Raw genomic sequence first — 18,826 nt, 5'->3', positions numbered from 1 at the left:
ATCTGTATCTGGTTATGATGGATGAATATAAACGCACACTTCTCACAGCTCACATGTGTTTTTAATCTGCATTAAAGGACATAGATGTGTATGAAAGCGTAAACAAAAGCGCTACATTTGGTCACGTGGAAATGTGCCTCACTGCCTTTAGGATGTTGTGTAATGTTAGTAGTCTCGGCAAGGAAGCATCCTAGAAAAAATATTGGCACACCCCACTTACCATTGCCACATAAGGCGTGAAGTCACCTGCTTTTATAGTAATCCTTGAGGTCGTACCACACAGTACATCTAGAAGGGAGTGTGTTTCATACCAAACCCCTTCCTTGGTTTGGTCCGGTGGTGTGAATCAGGCATTGGTATACTCAGTATTGGATATGCAACATGAAGAATACATTTTCTTGATTGTTTGAAATTAATTTGTACGGACACATATTGTACCCAAATATTGGAGATAGCCTAAGTTACTGTGAAAAAAAACGTTTATTTCCTGATAATGGATAGTGCAGCGGGTAGCAAAGGTTGTGAGCTCTGCAAACAACGTGTCCACAGTAAATTACTGTAATAATATTGAATGCATTAACAGAAATGGCCATATTAAACCAATCACTGTCGATTACAAAGGACGGGGATTCATTTTAAATGTACTACTGGTGATATATGTAATGCGGAATTGATGAACATAAACAATCAATGGGCAACAACTCACATACTGAATGCGCACAAACTGGGGGGGGGGCTTAGGTGATTGTTTTGACTTGTGAACAGTATATTTTCTGTAACACACCTGATAGTGTGGTTGTTGTTCTTCCATCCGTCAGCCCCCTACGTTGAGTCTGAGAACTGCCAGCACACAGCTGACCTGAAGGAATGTTGTCCACCGAAGGAGTGGCGGTGTGTATAGGATTTGTAATTCACCCCTGGAAGTCATATTCTGCCATTGCATTGAGTGTGTTGTTGTCTCACGGTCGATGTAGCTTGTGTCATTGGGTCTAATCCTGATGATTGTTATTGTTATTCCACTTTCCATCTCCTTTGTCTTTCCACAATCATCAAGCTGTAATGATAGACATTTTAGAAAATTCAACATTTACTCTGTCTGCACAGCTTCCCAGGCAACCACCTGCTACAATGCAGAATCAGCTTCCCAGGCAACCACCTGCTACAATGCAGAATCAGCTTCCCAGGCAACCACCTGCTACAATGCAGAACCAGCTTCCCAGGCAACCACCTGCTACAATGCAGAACCAGCTTCCCAGGCAACCACCTGCTACAATGCAGAACCAGCTTCCCCAGGCAACCACCTGCTACAATGCAGAATCAGCTTCCCAGGCAACCACCTGCTACAATGCAGAACCAGCTTCCCCAGGCAACCACCTGCTACAATGCAGAACCAGCTTCCCAGGCAACCACCTGCTACAATGCAGAATCAGCTTCCCAGGCAACCACCTGCTACAATGCAGAACCAGCTTCCCAGGCAACCACCTGCTACAATGCAGAACCAGCTTCCCAGGCAACCACCTGCTACAATGCAAAATCAGCTTCCCAGGCAACCACCTGCTACAATGCAGAACCAGCTTCCCAGGCAACCACCTGCTACAATGCAGAATCAGCTTCCCCAGGCAACCACCTGCTACAATGCAGAACCAGCTTCCCAGGCAACCACCTGCTACAATGCAAAATCAGCTTCCCAGGCAACCACCTGCTACAATGCAGAATCAGCTTCCCAGGCAACCACCTGCTACAATGCAGAACCAGCTTCCCAGGCAACCACCTGCTACAATGCAGAATCAGCTTCCCAGGCAACCACCTGCTACAATGCAGAACCAGCTTCCCAGGCAACCACCTGCTACAATGCAGAACCAGCTTCCCAGGCAACCACCTGCTACAATGCAAAACCAGCTTCCCAGGCAACCACCTGCTACAATGCAGAACCAGCTTCCCAGGCAACCACCTGCTACAATGCAGAACCAGCTTCCCAGGCAACCACCTGCTACAATGCAGAACCAGCTTCCCAGGCAACCACCTGCTACAATGCAGAATCAGCTTCCCAGGCAACCACCTGCTACAATGCAGAACCAGCTTCCCAGGCAACCACCTGCTACAATGCAGAATCAGCTTCCCAGGCAACCACCTGCTACAATGCAAAACCAGCTTCCCAGGCAACCACCTGCTACAATGCAGAATCAGCTTCCCCAGGCAACCACCTGCTACAATGCAGAATCAGCTTCCCAGGCAACCACCTGCTACAATGCAGAACCAGCTTCCCAGGCAACCACCTGCTACAATGCAAAACCAGCTTCCCAGGCAACCACCTGCTACAATGCAGAATCAGCTTCCCAGGCAACCACCTGCTACAATGCAGAATCAGCTTCCCCAGGCAACCACCTGCTACAATGCAGAATCAGCTTCCCAGGCAACCACCTGCTACAATGCAAAACCAGCTTCCCAGGCAACCACCTGCTACAATGCAAAACCAGCTTCCCCAGGCAAAGAAGGGGGGCGTATGATGCCTGTGACGACAGACCCAGCATACTGTAACTTCATTTCAAATCAATTGAGCATTTCAGGCACACAAAAATTCAAAATTCAAACACTGAAAAGTTTCACAAAAAAGTCCACAACCAAATATTGCGTATTTCAAATTGAGTACTTCAAAAACACCAGAAAACGCATTGTAGAATGAATGAGTAGATCACTACATCAATGAATTGATAGCTTTATAACACAGAACAGTAAAAAAAGCACATTTAGTTCCATTTAACAAACATTTCCCTTTTCAAAAACATTACAGGCTACGTATGCAGGCTCCTGAATCTTCTCTTCAACGAGGTCACCCTTCATCTAGCGCCGTATGTGGCGAGCTGTCCAAGAGGCCATAGCTGGATTTGTCTACAGCTTCTATCTTGGGGATGACTGAAGCCAAGTCTGTGACTGAAGCCTTCTCGATTGAAACGGGGTACATGGCTCCCCTCCCCTCCGCATCAATCTCTGTAGTTAACTTTTACGTGATATCACATTTTGTTACTTTGTATTGTTTTTTCAAGCTTTCGGGGGTGTTACAAATGGGGTCCTGTACTCTGTAGGGCACCGGGTGCCTATATTAGAATTATAGCGCTAATAAGTTTACGTCAAATGATGTGTCACCATGTTTCTCATAAGCGTTCATGCTGATCAACATTTCGGCTATGCTGGCCTACTGTAAATAATCAAATAAATGTCTCATCAATACATACAATTCTGAACATATTTTAATGTATAATGCTAATGGAGAGGCACCATTAAATTGTCCAGTACACTTATTGTATGCTGTTTTCATGTACATTCCCTTATGTGTAAACTTAAGGTGACTCAGGCTTTACTAATTATTGTGAAGAAGTGTATTGGTGAACCGTATTCTATAATTAGTGACGAAACAATAGAAATGCAGTTGTGTATTGCTATAGTTTGTCTGAATATCCGACAGTCTGTGCTCAGCTCCTTAGAGAAAACGCCTCGAGGCATACTATTTAGGCTCAGAATGACATGTGGCCCATTGTTTATCTTGTTACTTGGCAACTAATGCAAGGGTATTTCAAAGAGCTGTCGGTCAAGCCGAGCTCATGAATATAAGCTCCCCGCCCACTCAGCCTGTTCTTTCAAGCTTCCTGATAGATTAGAGAAAGGTACAATTTCTTCAATTCTGAGCATTTTAATAGCATAAAAATATTATAGGGGTGCTTGGTCTTGCAAGGATATTTTTACCAAATAGGTTTTCTGTGCGAGACCTTTAATAAATAGTTGTATGATGGGAAAATCCATAAACAATAACTTTTTATTGAAACGAGGAAAGGGAGCGCTTTTTCAAACCTATTTTTTGAGTTCCTAGGTCAAGCCATGTGTTAACTAGCATCTTAATTAGCCTAGAATACTGATTTTCCAGACGTTGAAAAGACGTCTAGGTTTCACGAGTTTGGACAGCACAGTCCAGTAGAGTACAGTGCAGTATGGTACAGTACAATACAGTGTATTATAGTACAGTATAGTTGAGTTTAATTCAGTAGAGTGCGGCACAGTATTTAATAAGAGTACAGTGCAGTACAGTAGAGCAAAGTAGAGTACAGTACAGTACATTATACTGTACTCCCTACTGTGCTGAACTGAACTATACTCTACTTTTCTTTACTGTGCTGTGCTCTATTTTATACTGTGCTTTAAAAATTTGTGAAACAATAGACGTTTATGATTGGTTCAGATTTGGTCTGGTCTGGTCCCGCATATCAAAACTGTGATTCATGCGACTCCGACGCGAGTCAGCAACATTCACACACACACACACACACACACACACACACACACACACACACACACACACACACACACACACACACACACACACACACACACACACACACACACACACACACACACACACACACACACACACACACACACACACACACACACACTGCTTGAAAGTACAACTTGTACTTTCAAATCACTGAAACCTGCTCTCTGCGCCTGATTCCACCCACCTTGGCACAATGTGACAGAATCCCGCACCAAAACAAGGGCGGGACAACCTACTACATATAAGGACACTAATTAACTAAAATACACACAGGTGAAACCAATCAGACAAAACCAACAGATACACGAAAAAGGGATCGGTAGTGGCTAGTAGGACGGTGACGACGACCGCCGAGCACCGCCCGAACAGGCAGGAGAGCCAACCACGTGACACCTGGGGAATAGTTACAGGGCAGAGGAGGGGGAATAATGAGTAAATTGGAAGCTGTGTATGATTAGCTGACTGATTGTATGAAGCCCAGATTGGGAATTTAGCCAGGACACCAGGGTTAACATCCCTACTCTTATGAAAAGTGTCACGAGTGCTTCTACACCTGCATGGCTTGCTGTTTGGGGTTTTAGGCTGGGTTTCTTTACAGCACTTTGAGATATCAGCTGATGTAAGATGGGCTATAGAAATCAATTTGATTTGATCTTTAGTGACCACAGAGAGTCAGGACACCCGTTCAACGTCCCATCTGAAAGACGGCACCTTACACATGGCAATGTCCCCAATCACTGCCCTGGGGCATTGGGATATATTTTTTTTAGACCAGAGAAAAAAGTGCCTCCAACTGTCCCTCCAACAACACTTCCAGCAGCATCTGGTCTCCCAAACAGGGACCGACCAGGACAGATAGAGTACAACTCACAAATATGTACCATAATCCATAAATCAAAAATATACAATGCACAAATATAATGCACTATCCATATACAAACACCCCTTGACTTGTATTTGTAAAACATCATTTTTTTATAAATATGGATAATGATTTTTTAGTAAGTGCTCCCACATTTGCAAACAAACATCACAATGTGTAGATAAAAACAGAAGCACTGACAAGTATCTTTTCAGAGTTTGAAATAAATGTATTGCATTGTGTAGGATTCCAATCATTTCAAAGGAACACGTTTGCATTAGAACTGTTGAATCTGCATTTGCAGATCAAATGACGTCTGTGGATTTGTTTACATTTGTTTACAGAATTCTGTCACCTTCCGCATGTTCATTGAAAAAAATACACAAATGCAATAGGTTGTTCTCAGTTGGCCATCTCCATTGAACTAGAACATGTTGGTGGAATCTGTCATTAAAAAGCAAGCTCACCCCTGTGTGTTTTAATGTCCAATCATGTTTCTTTCTCTGTGTATAGGAAACCCCCACTAGTCCGTCTTTAAAATATCATTAATATAAACAAGTGCAAGTTTGCTGCAGTTTGACAGGGTTTTCATCCTTCCCAAGGCCAGGAGTTTTTTTTAACCAACGTGACCTGATTAGAAAAACTCTGGTGCATCGGAGTCCATATTAAGGGTCTGCAGTTTTACCTGGTTAGGTTGACAGATCAGGAAAAACTACAGGCCTCAGATTTTTTATACATTTTGTTATGGGGTGCAAAGAAAATGTAGCAGTTTTAAAGCAAATTTTCTTGCAATTCTATACATTTTGCCATGTCTAATGTGTATTCATGTGAAATTTGAGCAACTCAAAAATTATAATATCTATGGGCTGGCTAAAAAACCTAAATAAAAAATTGTTACCTGACATGGGCTAGCTGATCTGGACATTTCAGACAAGTTATATATAGCTCTTTAAGGTATGCAGTGACTAACATGACAAGAGGAACTGATGATGCACTACCCAATTTCGAAATTGCACCCTGTGCATTCTACTATTATAAAATCAAGACTAAATTTTAATCCGAACTGAGTTCCCCATCGCTGGAGCTGACTAGGTGAAAAATCGGTCAATGTGCCCTTGAGCAAAGCACTTAACCCGAGATGCTTTGGATAAAAGTGTCTGCTGAATGACTAAACTGAAACTAGCCACTTAATAAAGGGCTTAGGGGCCAAGTGTTTGTACAGCTTGCATTGACCTTAGCTAAGATACATACATAACAAAATACTATAGAATTCTGAACAATACTATACTACATACTGTAGTATCCATCGATCATGTGTAGCACTTAGTATAGACCTTTGTAGAATACTATATTATCCACACAAAAAACTGGACTACAGAAAAGTCCTCAAAAACACAATTTTCCTACCTACATGTTAGGGACAATGTGCTCTTTTAGTATTTTTCCAGTAGGTTTCCTCAAGGAGAAAGCCCCCACTTCTGTCAAAAACTATAAAACAAAAGCACTTTAGTAAATACTATAGTAATGTCTGCAAAAACACTACAGTAAATACTACAGTATACAACAATCTGCAAAAACACTACAGTAAATACTACAGCATACTCTACAATATACAATATGTTGCAGAGTGTTCAATTTGGCTGATGGGGTGCAAGGAGACCCCCAGCTTCTCTAAAACCATAGACAACTACGTGCAGTGTAAGGGATTGTTAAAGAAATGTTATATATTTGGTTGTAATATCACCTCTTGAAGAGCATAGTCAGAACTACAAATTTCAGATTATTCCAAGCAAAACAATTGTGCACATTTAGCTCGCTATTAGAGTCAGGCCATACAGCAATACATGCTTTCATGATCAGTAAACATCAATTGATCATGTAATTTCAGATAGCCGACTCTGCAGATTTACAGCAAAGATGCTGTAATATGGCTCAATATGTACTACAGTAAGGAAAATAGTACTGTAAACTATATTACAGCATCTCTGCAGTCAAGAAAAATTACAGTATTAAGCTGGCAACTGTGGTGAAGCATAATGCTGTACGTTTACAGGGACATACCTAACGTAATGTACAATTATTTTACAGTACTAAAGAGCATTGCAGGTTGTCTTTAGAAGACAGATCCCTGAAATGTAATATTGTAAGAAAAACAATACGTGTACGTCTGCAGTGCATTCGGAAAGTATTCAGACCCTTTGACTTTTTCCACATTTTCTTACGTTACAGCCTTATTCTAAAATTTATTAATTTGTTTTTTCCTCACCAATCTACACGCAATAACCCATAATTATTTTGCACATTTATAAAAAAATAAAAAAATTGAAATCACAATTACATAAGTAATATAATAATAATATATCCCATTTAGCAGACGCTTTTGTCCAAAGCGACTTACAAGTCGGCTGGGGCCACTACTTTTACATATGGGTGGCCCTAGCGGGAAGCGAACCCACGACGCTTGGCGTTGCAAGCACCATGCTCTACCGACTGAGCCACACAGGACTCTAGTAATCACTCCCTTACTCAATAATTTGTCAAAGTACCTTTGGCTGCGATTACAGCCTTGAGTCTTGGGTAAGAGGCTACAAGCTTGGCACACCTCTATTTGGGGATTTCCTCCCATTCTTCTCTGCAGATCCTCTCAAGCTTGGATGTGCAGCGTCGCTGCACAGCTATTTACAGGTGGCTCCAGAGATGTGGAATCGGGTTCAAGTCCGGACTCTGGCAGGGCCACTCAAGACATTTAAAGATTTTGCCCCAAAGCCAATCCTGCGTTGTCTTGGCTGTATACTTAGGGTCATTGTCCTGTTGGAAGGGCAACCTTTGCCCCAGTCTGAGGTCCTGAGCGCTCTGGAGCAGGTTTTCATCAAGGATCTCTCTGCGCTTTGCTCCGTTCATTTTCCCTCAATCCTGACTAGTCTCCCAGTCCTTGCAGCTGAAAAACATCTCCACAGCATAATGCTGCCACCACCATGCTTCACCATAGGGATGGTGCCAGGTTTCCTCCAGACGTGACGTTTGGCATTCAGTCCAAAGAGTTCAATCATGGTTTCATCAGACCAGAGAATCTTGTTTCTAATGTTATGAGCATCCTTGAGGTACCTTTTGGCAAACTCTAAGGAGGCTGTCATGTGCCTTTTTACTGAGGAGTGGCTTCCAGCTGGTCACTCTTCCCAAAAGGCCTGATTGGTGGAGTGCTGCAGACATTTTTTTCCTTCTGGAAGGTTCTCTCGTCTCCAAAGAGGAACTCTGGAGCTCTGTCAGAGCCTCCCTCTCTCCCTTCTCCCCCGAGTGCTCAGTTTGGCCAGGCAGCCAGCTATAGAAAGAGTCTTGGATGTTTCAAACTTCTTGACAAAACTTGACCTCATCATCATGGTTTGGTTTGTGCTCTGAAATGCACTGTCAACTGAGGGGACCTTATATAGACAGGTGTGTGCCTTTATAAATGATGTCCAATCAATTGAATTTACCACAGGTGAACTCTGTGAGAGCAAAATGACAAGATGATGTTATAATACTGTTTATGCATCGAATAGCTTTGAGTACCTTCTCATCTGTGTCTATGTGAACTGAGAGGAGCCGAAAGACCTACAGCTGGCATTCCATAGATAAGATGTGGTGGGTGTAACCAAGATAGAGAGAGCCTGGAGGAATAGAACAAAACACTTATTGTGTCTAATCATTCTTGCATCTGGGAAACAACACCAAAGACAGATGACCACAGGATGAACCCAAAGTGGCTTATGGTCCCGGGAGGGGTGGAACCAACTGTGACGAAGCATTTTTAGTATCCGCTATATAAGGACCAGCATTGTTTGTAAAGGTTTGACTCTCGATCCAATACTCTTCGACCATCCTCATTATTACAATTAATCGAAAAAAGGTGATTCGATTATTCAATAATTGTTGAATAAAGATGATTGTTTGACGACATAAGCTGAGCACTTGTTGGCAGCTTTTCCTTCACTCTGCGGTCCAACTCATCCCAAACCATCTCAATTGGGTTGAGGTCGGGTGATTGTAAACAGGCCAGGTCATCTGATGTAGCACTCCATCACTCTCCTTCTTGGTCAAATAGCCCTTACACAGCCAGGAGGTGTGTTTTGGGTCACTCTCTTGTTGAACAACAAATGATTGTCCTACTAAGGGAAAACCAGATGGGATGGCGTATCATGCAGAATGCTGCGCTAGCCATGCTGGTTAAGTGTGCCTTGAATTCTAAATAAATCACCAACAGTGTCACCAGCAAAACACCCCCACATCATCACACCTCCTCCTCCATGCTTCACGGTGGGATCCACACATGCAGAGATCATCCATTCACGTACTCCGCGTATCACAAGGATACGGTGGTTGGATCCCAAAATCTAAAATTTGGACTCATCAGACCAAATGACAGATGTTCAACGGTCTAATGTGCATTGCTCGTGTTTCTTGGCCCAAGCAAGTGTCTTATTATTATTGGTGTCCTTTAGTAGTGGTTTCTTTGTAGCAATTCAACCATGAAGGCCTGAATCACGCAGTGTCCTCTAAACAGTTGATGTTGAAATGTGTCTGTTACTTGAACTTTTTGATGCATTTATTTGGGCTGCAATCTGAAGTGCAGTTAATTGCCAATTTCTGAGGCTGGTAACTCTAATGAACTTATCCTCTGCAGTAGAGATAACTATGGGTCTTCCCTTCCTGTGGCAGACCTCATGAGAGCCAGTTAACTCTAATGAACTTATCCTCTGCAGTAGAGGTAACTTTGGGTCTTCCCTTCCTGTGGCAGACCTCATGAGAGCCAGTTAACTGTAATGAACTTATCCTCTGCAGTAGAGGTAACTCTGGGTCTTCCTTTCCTGTGGCGGACCTCATGAGAGCCAGTTAACTGTAATGAACTTATCCTCTGCAGTAGAGGTAACTCTGGGTCTTCCTTTCCTGTGGCGGACCACATGAGAGCCAGTTAACTCTAATGAACTTATCCTCTGCAGTAGAGGTAACTCTGGGTCTTCCTTTCCTGTGGCGGACCTCATGAGAGCCAGTTAACTGTAATGAACTTATCCTCTGCAGTAGAGGTAACTCTGGGTCTTCCTTTCCTGTGGCAGACCTCATGAGAGCCAGTTAACTGTAATGAACTTATCCTCTGCAGCAGAGGTAACTCTGGGTCTTCCTTTCCTGTGGCGGACCTCATGAGAGCCAGTTAACTCTAATGAACTTATCCTCTGCAGCAGAGGTAACTCTGGGTCTTCCCTTCCTGTGGCAGTCCTCATGAGAGCCAGTTTCATCATAGCGCTTGATGTTTTTTTGCGACTGCACTTAAAGAAACTTTTCAGAAGTTTTTTGATGTTCTTGAAATGAGTGACTGACTTTCATGTTTCAAAGGTAACTACCTCATGAAGCTGGTCGAGAGAATGCCAATGTGTAAAGCTGTCATCAAGGCAAAGGGTGGCTACTTTGAAGAATAAAAAATATAAAAATATAATGATTTGTTCAACACTTTTTCAGTTGCTACATGATTCCATATGTGTTATTTCATCATTTTGATGTCTTCACTACTTTTCTACAAGGTAGATAATATTAAAAATAAAGAAAAACCCTAGAATGAGTAAGTGTGTCAAAACTTTTGACTGGTACTATATACATATATATATATATATATACTATACTATATACATATACAGTGCCTTGCGAAAGTATTCGATGTTGAGATGTGTCTGTTACTTGAACTATGTGAAGCATTTATCTGGGCTGCAATTTCTGAGGCTGGTAAGCAGAGGTAACTCTGGATCTTCCTTTCCTGTGGTGGTCCTCATGAGAGACAGTTTCATCATAGCGCTGGTGATGGTTTTTGCGACTGCACTTGAAGAAACTTTCAAAGTTCTTGACATTTTCCGTATTGGCTAACCTTTATGTCTTAAAGTAATGATGGACTGTCGTTTCTCTTTGCTTATTTGAGCTGTTCTTGCCATAATATGGACCTGATCTTTTACCAAATAGGGCTATTTTCTGCTCAAACCCATTAAGGAAAGATATTCTACAAATTAACTTTTAACAAGGCACACCTGTTAATTGAAATGCATTCCAGGTGACTACCTCGTGAAGCTGGTTAAATCAATTGTGGCTTAGACAATGAGGAAGCCCTTTACACACATGGAAGTGCTTCAAAGTGTTAAATACAGAATCAAACTTGATCCCTTGAATTATGTCTTGACCAGTGGTACCAATACCAATTGCATGAGATCGATTGATGATTGATTGTTGGGCAGAATCTCACCCAGTGGTATGTATACCGCCAGGATTTAGAGTTTTTACTATACCTGAGCCTAGAGGATTTGCCACTTCAAATACATCCTGGTAGAGTGATAGACAAAGATGAGGGGGACTCTTGTAACAGTACTTTTTCCGATGCAGTTTTTTCATTTGTCACATCCTCTAAAACATTGCCAACAGAGACATGCATTTTTGCCTGTTTGTAACGGTCTTTCATCGTTGAGATGAGACGATTGTGGACTACAGGATAAGGAGGACCGAGCACGCCCCCATTCTCATCGAGGGAGGCTGTAGTGGAGCAGGTTGAGAGCTTCAAGTTCCTTAGTGTCCACATCAGAGGAAGGCCCTAAAAATTGTCAGACTCCAGCCACCCTAGCCTGTGCCCCCACACATTGACTCTGTACCGGTACCCTCTGTATATAGCCTCGCTACAATTATTTGACTGGTGCTGGTTAATTATTTGGTATTTAAAAAAAAAGAGTTTACTTAACACTTATTTGTCTTCGAACTGCACATTGTTGGTTAAGTAAGCACTTCATTGTGTCTACAACACCTGTTGTATTTGTCGCATGTGACAAATAACATTTGATTTGACTGTCCCAGGAGAGATTTCAGTGTCTCTTTGATGGGGATGAATTGACAGAAACATTCCTTGCCACCAGCATCAGAACCAAGGTAAATCTGAGTGGGCTCAACATAGCTAAAGTTTTTAAAAAAATGCCTCTATGTTCTGTAAGCAGATCTTCTTGTGATACTTCATCAATTATTTGCTTTATCTCACTGTCCTGCAAGTTAAGCATAGACAACTTCTTGTATTGTCCCTGCTTCACTTGTTTTGAGAGCACACTTTTCATTCCACAGTTGTGGACTTCCTGGAACTCTACTGTGGACTGTATTGTACTGGCTGGCAACAGCATTTGGGCTTGCATCTTCAGGTAAAACAAGGCCAAGTTACTCAAGAGTGCCCCTTGGTCATCTTCATTAACTACATCACCTTTATCGACATGTGCATCTGTGTGTGACATCTACTGTGTCTTATCATCTACGGTGTTTTCTTCATTTTGTCTGACATGACTGTGATCTACAACCAGTTCCTTATGTTTTCTGCTCAGATGGATGTTAAAAATGGCCTGACCCGGAAATATAGAGCATTCGGAAAGTGTTCAGACCCCTTCCCTTTCTCCACATTTTGTTACATTTAAAGCCTTATTCTAAAACGTATTAAATACATGTTTTCCCTCAATCTACACATAATACCCCAAAATGGCAATGTGAAAGCAGGTTTTTGGACATTTTTTAGATTTATTAAAAATGAAAAACAGAAATACCTTATTAAGTATTCAGACCCTTTGCCATGAGACTCGAAATTGAGCTCAGGTGCATCCTGAATGTATTTATCCTTGAGATATTTTTATATCTTGATTGGAGTCCACCTTTGGTAAATTCAATCGATTGGATATGGTTTGGAAAGGCACCACAGTTGACAGTGCATGTCAGAGCAAAAACCAAGCCATGAGGTTAAAGGAATTGTCCGTAGAGCTCAGAGAAAGGATTGTGTCGAGGTACAGATCTGGGGATGGGTACCAAAACATTTCCGCAGCATTGAAGGTCCCCAAGAACACAGCAGGCTGCCCGAACAAACTGAGCAAGGGCCTTGGTCAGGGACGTAACCAAGAACCGGATTGTTGCTCTGACAGAGCTCCAGAGTTCCTCTGTGGAGATGGGACCAATCAGGCCTTTATGGCCAGATGGAAGCCACTCCTCTGTAAAAGACACATGACAGCACGCTTGGAGTTTACCAAAAGGCAAATAAAGTATACACGCATGCACACATTAGAATATCCTTGGTAGTATTGAGGATATAATCTTTCAATTCCTTCTCCATTTCACCACAGTTCAGCTTCTCTCCCTTCCTCCGCCATGACTATGCTACATCTACCTTAATTAATGGAATGTCTTGCCTCCAACCACTCAGCATGATAAAGCTTTGACTGTTCACTTTATGGACATAGACATACCTAAACACTTGGGCTTCCCAGAAAATCAGTCTCTCTGCTTCTTTCAAACACATACACCCCCACACATCTGATTTCACCCTCTCTGCTGAGTGTTTCCCAGTACTCGTCCCTCCATCTCTCTCTAACACACACAGTGTCACAAACGTCTGTCTGTTTGCTGCTGATTCGGCCTGGCTCCAGACACAGAAAGTACCCTCTGCGCCCTCCTGACTCCCTCTACCCAGAAAACATGTGGCAGGAAGAGGGAAGTACCCCTAACCAACAAGCCCTCCAACTGAACACCCAGCCTGCCCACTACTAAAGCTGGAGGGAAGTAAAAGCCTACTGAATAGGTTGACTACACCACAGAAAAATATTGTTTATGTTCAACCATTGACAAAGCAAAGAGCAATTCATGTGTCAGAGCAATTTAAAGAGATCAACATGTTTATGAAACAGGGTGGAAATTAAGTTATTTGTTGAGGTTTGTGGAGGGTTGAAAAAGGAGAGGTCTGTTAAGAGTCAGGCCGAGCCCTGAGGTATGAGGCATTAGTAAATCAGAAATACAATGCCTAATGCCAATGACCACAGGCATATTCTTTACGCCAATTCTGTTGCAAAATGTTTCTTTAAACGGATGCCATAGGAATGAAACAGGGAGGGACCTACCTGAATTTGTCCAATAAAAACTTGTTTTTGTTGCAAAATGCAACTGTTCGCACTAATGATTACACCCCACATGTTCAAGTGTAGCGTGTGCACAAGCATTCACACAACAGAATGAAGAGTACACACCAAAACTTTACATAAAATGCCTTTTGTATTAAAAGTTGTTCAATCCAGACAAGTGGGTGGTAAAAGGCTTGTCTGGGGTCAAAATTACAATTGAAATCAGGAATTCACATTTCAGAAAGAAACTATTTCTAAGATAAAAACAAACATGGCTTACTTTTTGCTGAACCCACAACATAAAGCTGTTTGGGCTCATACTCTCAGTGAAGGAATACCAGTGTGGTGGAAAGAGCTCAAACGTTGCACTGAAATAACTGTTATTCCATCTACACCTCAACTTCCTCATTGAAAAAGACAAAAAGGGACATTACATTTTATTTCAAATCACTTTTTGACTGTACACCTATTTGATTTGAACACCATGTCTTCATCACTGGAAAATATAAACAGCTGGGTTTAACAAAATTTTAAATCTTACAAACAGGGTTGTCAAACTATTTAATAATTTCTTAATTTCGGTCTTAAAATATATATTTTTTTAAACTTCAATTAATCTAAAAACACATCAACTTCAACTTTTTCATTTTTTAAAATATTTTATTTATTTTATGAATGAGCCAATTGTAAACTGGAGATTATTAGGTGACCGTGATGGTTTGAGGGCCAGATTAGGAATTTTAGCCAGGACACCGGGGTTAACACCCCTACTCTTACGATAAGTGCCATGGGATCTTTAATGACCTCAAGTCAGGACACCTGGGTTAACACCCCTACTCTTACAATAAGTGCCATGGGATCTTTAATGACCTCAAGTCAGGACACCTGGGTTAACACACCTACTCTTATGATAAGTGCCATGGGATCTTTAATGACCTCAAGTCAGGACACCCGTTTAACGTCCCATCCGAAAGACGCACCCTACACAGGGCAGTGTCCTTTGTACTAGCATAGACCCTATTTGACATAATGTGAGGTGTTTGTATTGTGCCTGCCATTGGTTGAGACACAGCATGCTCTTGAATACAGGGTGGGTGTTATGTTTTGGCTAAATGTATTAAAATGGGAATAACAGAAATTTCAGCTTTCAAATGGTACCACAAAGATGATTTGTCCACATATCAAAAAATGTTGACTTGAATTAGAATATCAGTTGTTTGAAATTACACTGTCAATAGTCCATGTGACACCTATTGAAATCATAGAAATATACATAACATACACATTCCCATTTAAGTTGACATTCAACGGTGAGTGGACCGGTGGCCATCTTTGTGAAAGTAAAAATGTTAATTTCAATGGTGTACCACCAGCTAAATTCCACTGGTCTGAAGGGATATAATTCATAGAATGGAACTATTTCTAAAGATTCAAATGGCACCCAACCTGTATTTAAGAGTATGCTGTGTCTCAACTGATGGCAAGCACAACACACATACCTCAGAATATGTAAATTGGAGTTTACACATTTTAGATAATTGACATTAAAATGTTTTTGTTTTTTTTAATAGTTTGACAAGCCTGTTAAGCTTTTAAATTGCATCAAACTCAACCATTTGTATTTCCCAGTGATGAAGAAATTATGTCTCATGGTATGTTGGGTTATGCTAAACTGGTCAAATTTGAGCACCTGTATCTCCTGAATCTTTTGGCTTTCAGTTCCACAATGTCACTTTCTGACCACCTCTTCCATGGGCAAATGTGCACGCAAAGTTGAGTTCTAATCAAAAAGGAGTGAGGTCAAAAAGTGATTGAAATCAAACGGAACAACCCGGAAGTAAGCCTCTTTCACTATGAGTCCAAATGAAACGGTACTGTTGTGATTGTAGGGCTCCTTGTTTGGCACATACAGACACTGGTGTATTTCTTAGGAAGGCACTTGACATGGTGTCCTGTCCCCCCCACATGTAACATCTGTAAGGACCTTGTTTGTGCACATTGAAGAGTGAAATGGGCAGGGGAAGTTAAATCCAATGTTACCAAATCCTGAAGAAAAAACACAAAAAAAGCAACCCACAACACTCCATGGCCTGACAACACATCTTGGTAGGACTTTTTTCTGCAGATAAAACACAATTTCTTGATGTTTAGACTATGTGTTATGTTTAGTCATTTTAAATTAGTTGCTCAGGTTTAAGCTAGTTCCAGTGACCAGTGCATATTCACAGAGTTTGGGGTTTATTTGACACTAAAAATCCAAACATGAGTTTTTGCATGGAGGAGGAGGAAGGGGGGTCCTTGAGCCCATCAGAATCCACACAAAAAGTGACCAATCCCTGTTCAGCAAAGGGACTAATCCTCTAATCCCTCTCCAGGCCAGAAGGACCCGCCCAGAAACCATGAAAAAGTACAACTCAACAGTAATCAAACCCCACCAAAGTTCCAGAACAAAACGCGTCTCTTAGGTTTTACAATAAGACATTCCCAGTTAGGCACGTTTCCAGAAAAAGTGTCAATTACAAAGCTGTGTGATATTTTTTTTTTAAATCTCAAACATTCAAGTACTTTGTCATGTAAACACTTTTTAGGCTATTTCAATATAAATTGTCGTCATCGTCGATTGTTGTGTGCAAATAACTTTCCAATAATACTGACGGTCGCATTATCAAAAAGAGGCCGTATAATTTTGTTATCAACAGGTTATCAAAACAGGCCTTGTTTTTTTACGAGTTTTACTTAGCTAGATAACAATCACAGTTGCAAATTTAGATGTTTTTTTTAGAAAAGAACACAAGAACAACAGCGATCTCCACCGCTGGGTAAAGAGGAATAGTTCATCTGTCTCACGATTTCTGCGAACAGTTCGTCGACCAAGCCTTTATTTTTGGCAGAAGTTTCCATAAACGGGCAATTCCACTCCTGAGCCAGCACCTTGCCTTCCCCGGAAGAGACCTCTCTCTCGCCTTCCAAGTCCACTTTATTTCCAACCAATACCATGGGCACTCGCTCGTATCTTTTCACTCGGATGATTTGATCCCTCAACGCCTTGATGTCTTGGAAGCTCTGCTGGTTGACCAGACTGTAGACCAAAATAAACCCCTGCCCGTTTTTGATGTACAGGTCTCGCATCGAGGCGAACTGTTCGGTCCCCGCCGTGTCCAGTATCTCCAGAACAGAGGGAGACGAGTCCACCTCGATCTCCTTTCGGTAAAAATCCTCTATTGTGGGGTCGTATTTCTCAATGAAGGATCCCGTCACAAATTGGACAGTCAATGCAGATTTACCCACGCCGCCCGAGCCCAACACGACCACTTTATACTCCCTCATGGCTTCGGAAAACAGACAGTCCCTCTCCACGAATCCTCTACCCACCCGCTGGCCGACCCGATGTTTTCAGACAGCAGAAAGGCAGCTCTTTCGAGGGTGGGAGTTGTCAAATCCCTCGGCGGAAACGCTTTCGAGGGTCGTCTCCGAAGGTCCTGGTAAGAATCCGAAGAGAGCGGCCGTTTCCGAACATTAATAATATAACGCGTTGCACATTTTCCGTTGTTTGTACCGTGCCACGGTGTTGAAAAGCGTGATCTCTTCTATGGCTGGCGTTTCCTGCACACAGTTTCTCAACGCAAGACAACTAACGTCACGAACCAAGGCTGAGTTCTGTGATTTCTTAAAGCGGCAGTCACCCAAAACATTAGTCTCCGCAAATATTAGTCACCTGGGGCCTCATTTATAAACCGTGTTTGCATACAAAATATACCCCAAAAATGTGCGTGCGCCAGTTAACTAAAAAAAACTGACGTGAGAATGTGTTCACCACCCTGCAAATTTGAGACATCAGCTGTTCGAATACCCATACTAACATTCTGTATACTACATACAAGAGTATATACTACATATGATTAATTTTAGTATACTGTAAGCAAACAGTATCCTTTCAGTTGAGTGTACTAGCGCTTCGCCTGTCTACTGGAAGTTGAGATATGCAACTTCTTGCTAGCTTGTTAGCATAGCTAACAAATTGCTAGCTAGACATCTTATGACTTCATTGTGACTTCATTAACAATGTCCATTGAGAACAAACAACGACTTTACCGCTTAGCTGAGAATGACGTGAATAATCAAGTCATTAAACGCTGAGTAGTTAGTTAGATAGCATATAATATACTGACTGGCAAGTTCGATGTATTACTAGCCAACTAATGTAAACTCACTCACTTTTGTACATCGCCTTGGTCCGTACAATTGACCTTATTTTAGCACCCCAAAAACGTAATACTTCCAGATCAACTGTAATGTCAATACCATTGTAAAGCACAATTTCTCCCTTTTCCAACAGAATCAATTACATGACCCCCACGCTGCCCGTTTCTGCATAATTCAAGCAGGAAATGAGCTCCGTCGGGTCTTTTTAAAAATGGCGGGTGGGGAAGCGAAACTAATGCGTGATAGTGAGAAGGAGAGATGTTGTGTGGGAGAATTGTTTTTTTTTCAACCGATCTGTCCAACTTATCATCTTATCGCCTCTAAAATGTAAATAAAACACTATAAATAGTTTATATAATGTGTCATTACATACATATTTGAAGGTTTGTGTCGAATCTTCAGAAGTAAACAGCTGCTTTAAGAGTCATGATCACATGCATTGATGATGCAAAAAATGACTAGGTATCCCCCTTACCCCCGTCACTGTCCATTTCTTGTTTCTAAAGGATGAGA

At 41.7% G+C, this 18,826-nt stretch overlaps 1 protein-coding gene and 1 non-coding gene across 2 annotated transcripts; one reads left to right on the top strand and one right to left on the bottom strand.

Annotated features, from left to right (window-relative positions):
- Positions 1–6,610: 6,610 nt before the first annotated feature.
- LOC135559109 (U7 small nuclear RNA) lies at positions 6,611–6,663 on the top strand. Its single transcript, XR_010458451.1, has one exon. It is a non-coding gene; the product is annotated as a U7 small nuclear RNA (small nuclear RNA).
- A 7,579-nt stretch (positions 6,664–14,242) lies between these two features.
- On the bottom strand, positions 14,243–17,725 carry LOC135559047 (ras-related protein Rap-2b-like). Its single transcript, XM_064993382.1, has one exon. It carries the CDS (start codon positions 17,435–17,437, stop codon positions 16,889–16,891), a length of 549 nt encoding a protein of 182 aa, XP_064849454.1. The 5' UTR covers positions 17,438–17,725; the 3' UTR covers positions 14,243–16,888.
- Positions 17,726–18,826: the final 1,101 nt, after the last annotated feature.

The sequence above is a fragment of the Oncorhynchus masou genome, chromosome 17 (assembly GCF_036934945.1).
Source record: "Oncorhynchus masou masou isolate Uvic2021 chromosome 17, UVic_Omas_1.1, whole genome shotgun sequence".
NCBI classification, from domain to species: domain Eukaryota; kingdom Metazoa; phylum Chordata; class Actinopteri; order Salmoniformes; family Salmonidae; genus Oncorhynchus; species Oncorhynchus masou.
This window is presented reverse-complemented; position numbering and strand designations above follow the sequence as displayed.

What these genes read in the sequence shown, in the direction of transcription:
- LOC135559047 (XM_064993382.1), bottom strand. Translation starts at nt 17,437, where the DNA reads ATGAGGGAGTATAAAGTGGTCGTGTTGGGCTCGGGCGGCGTGGGTAAA.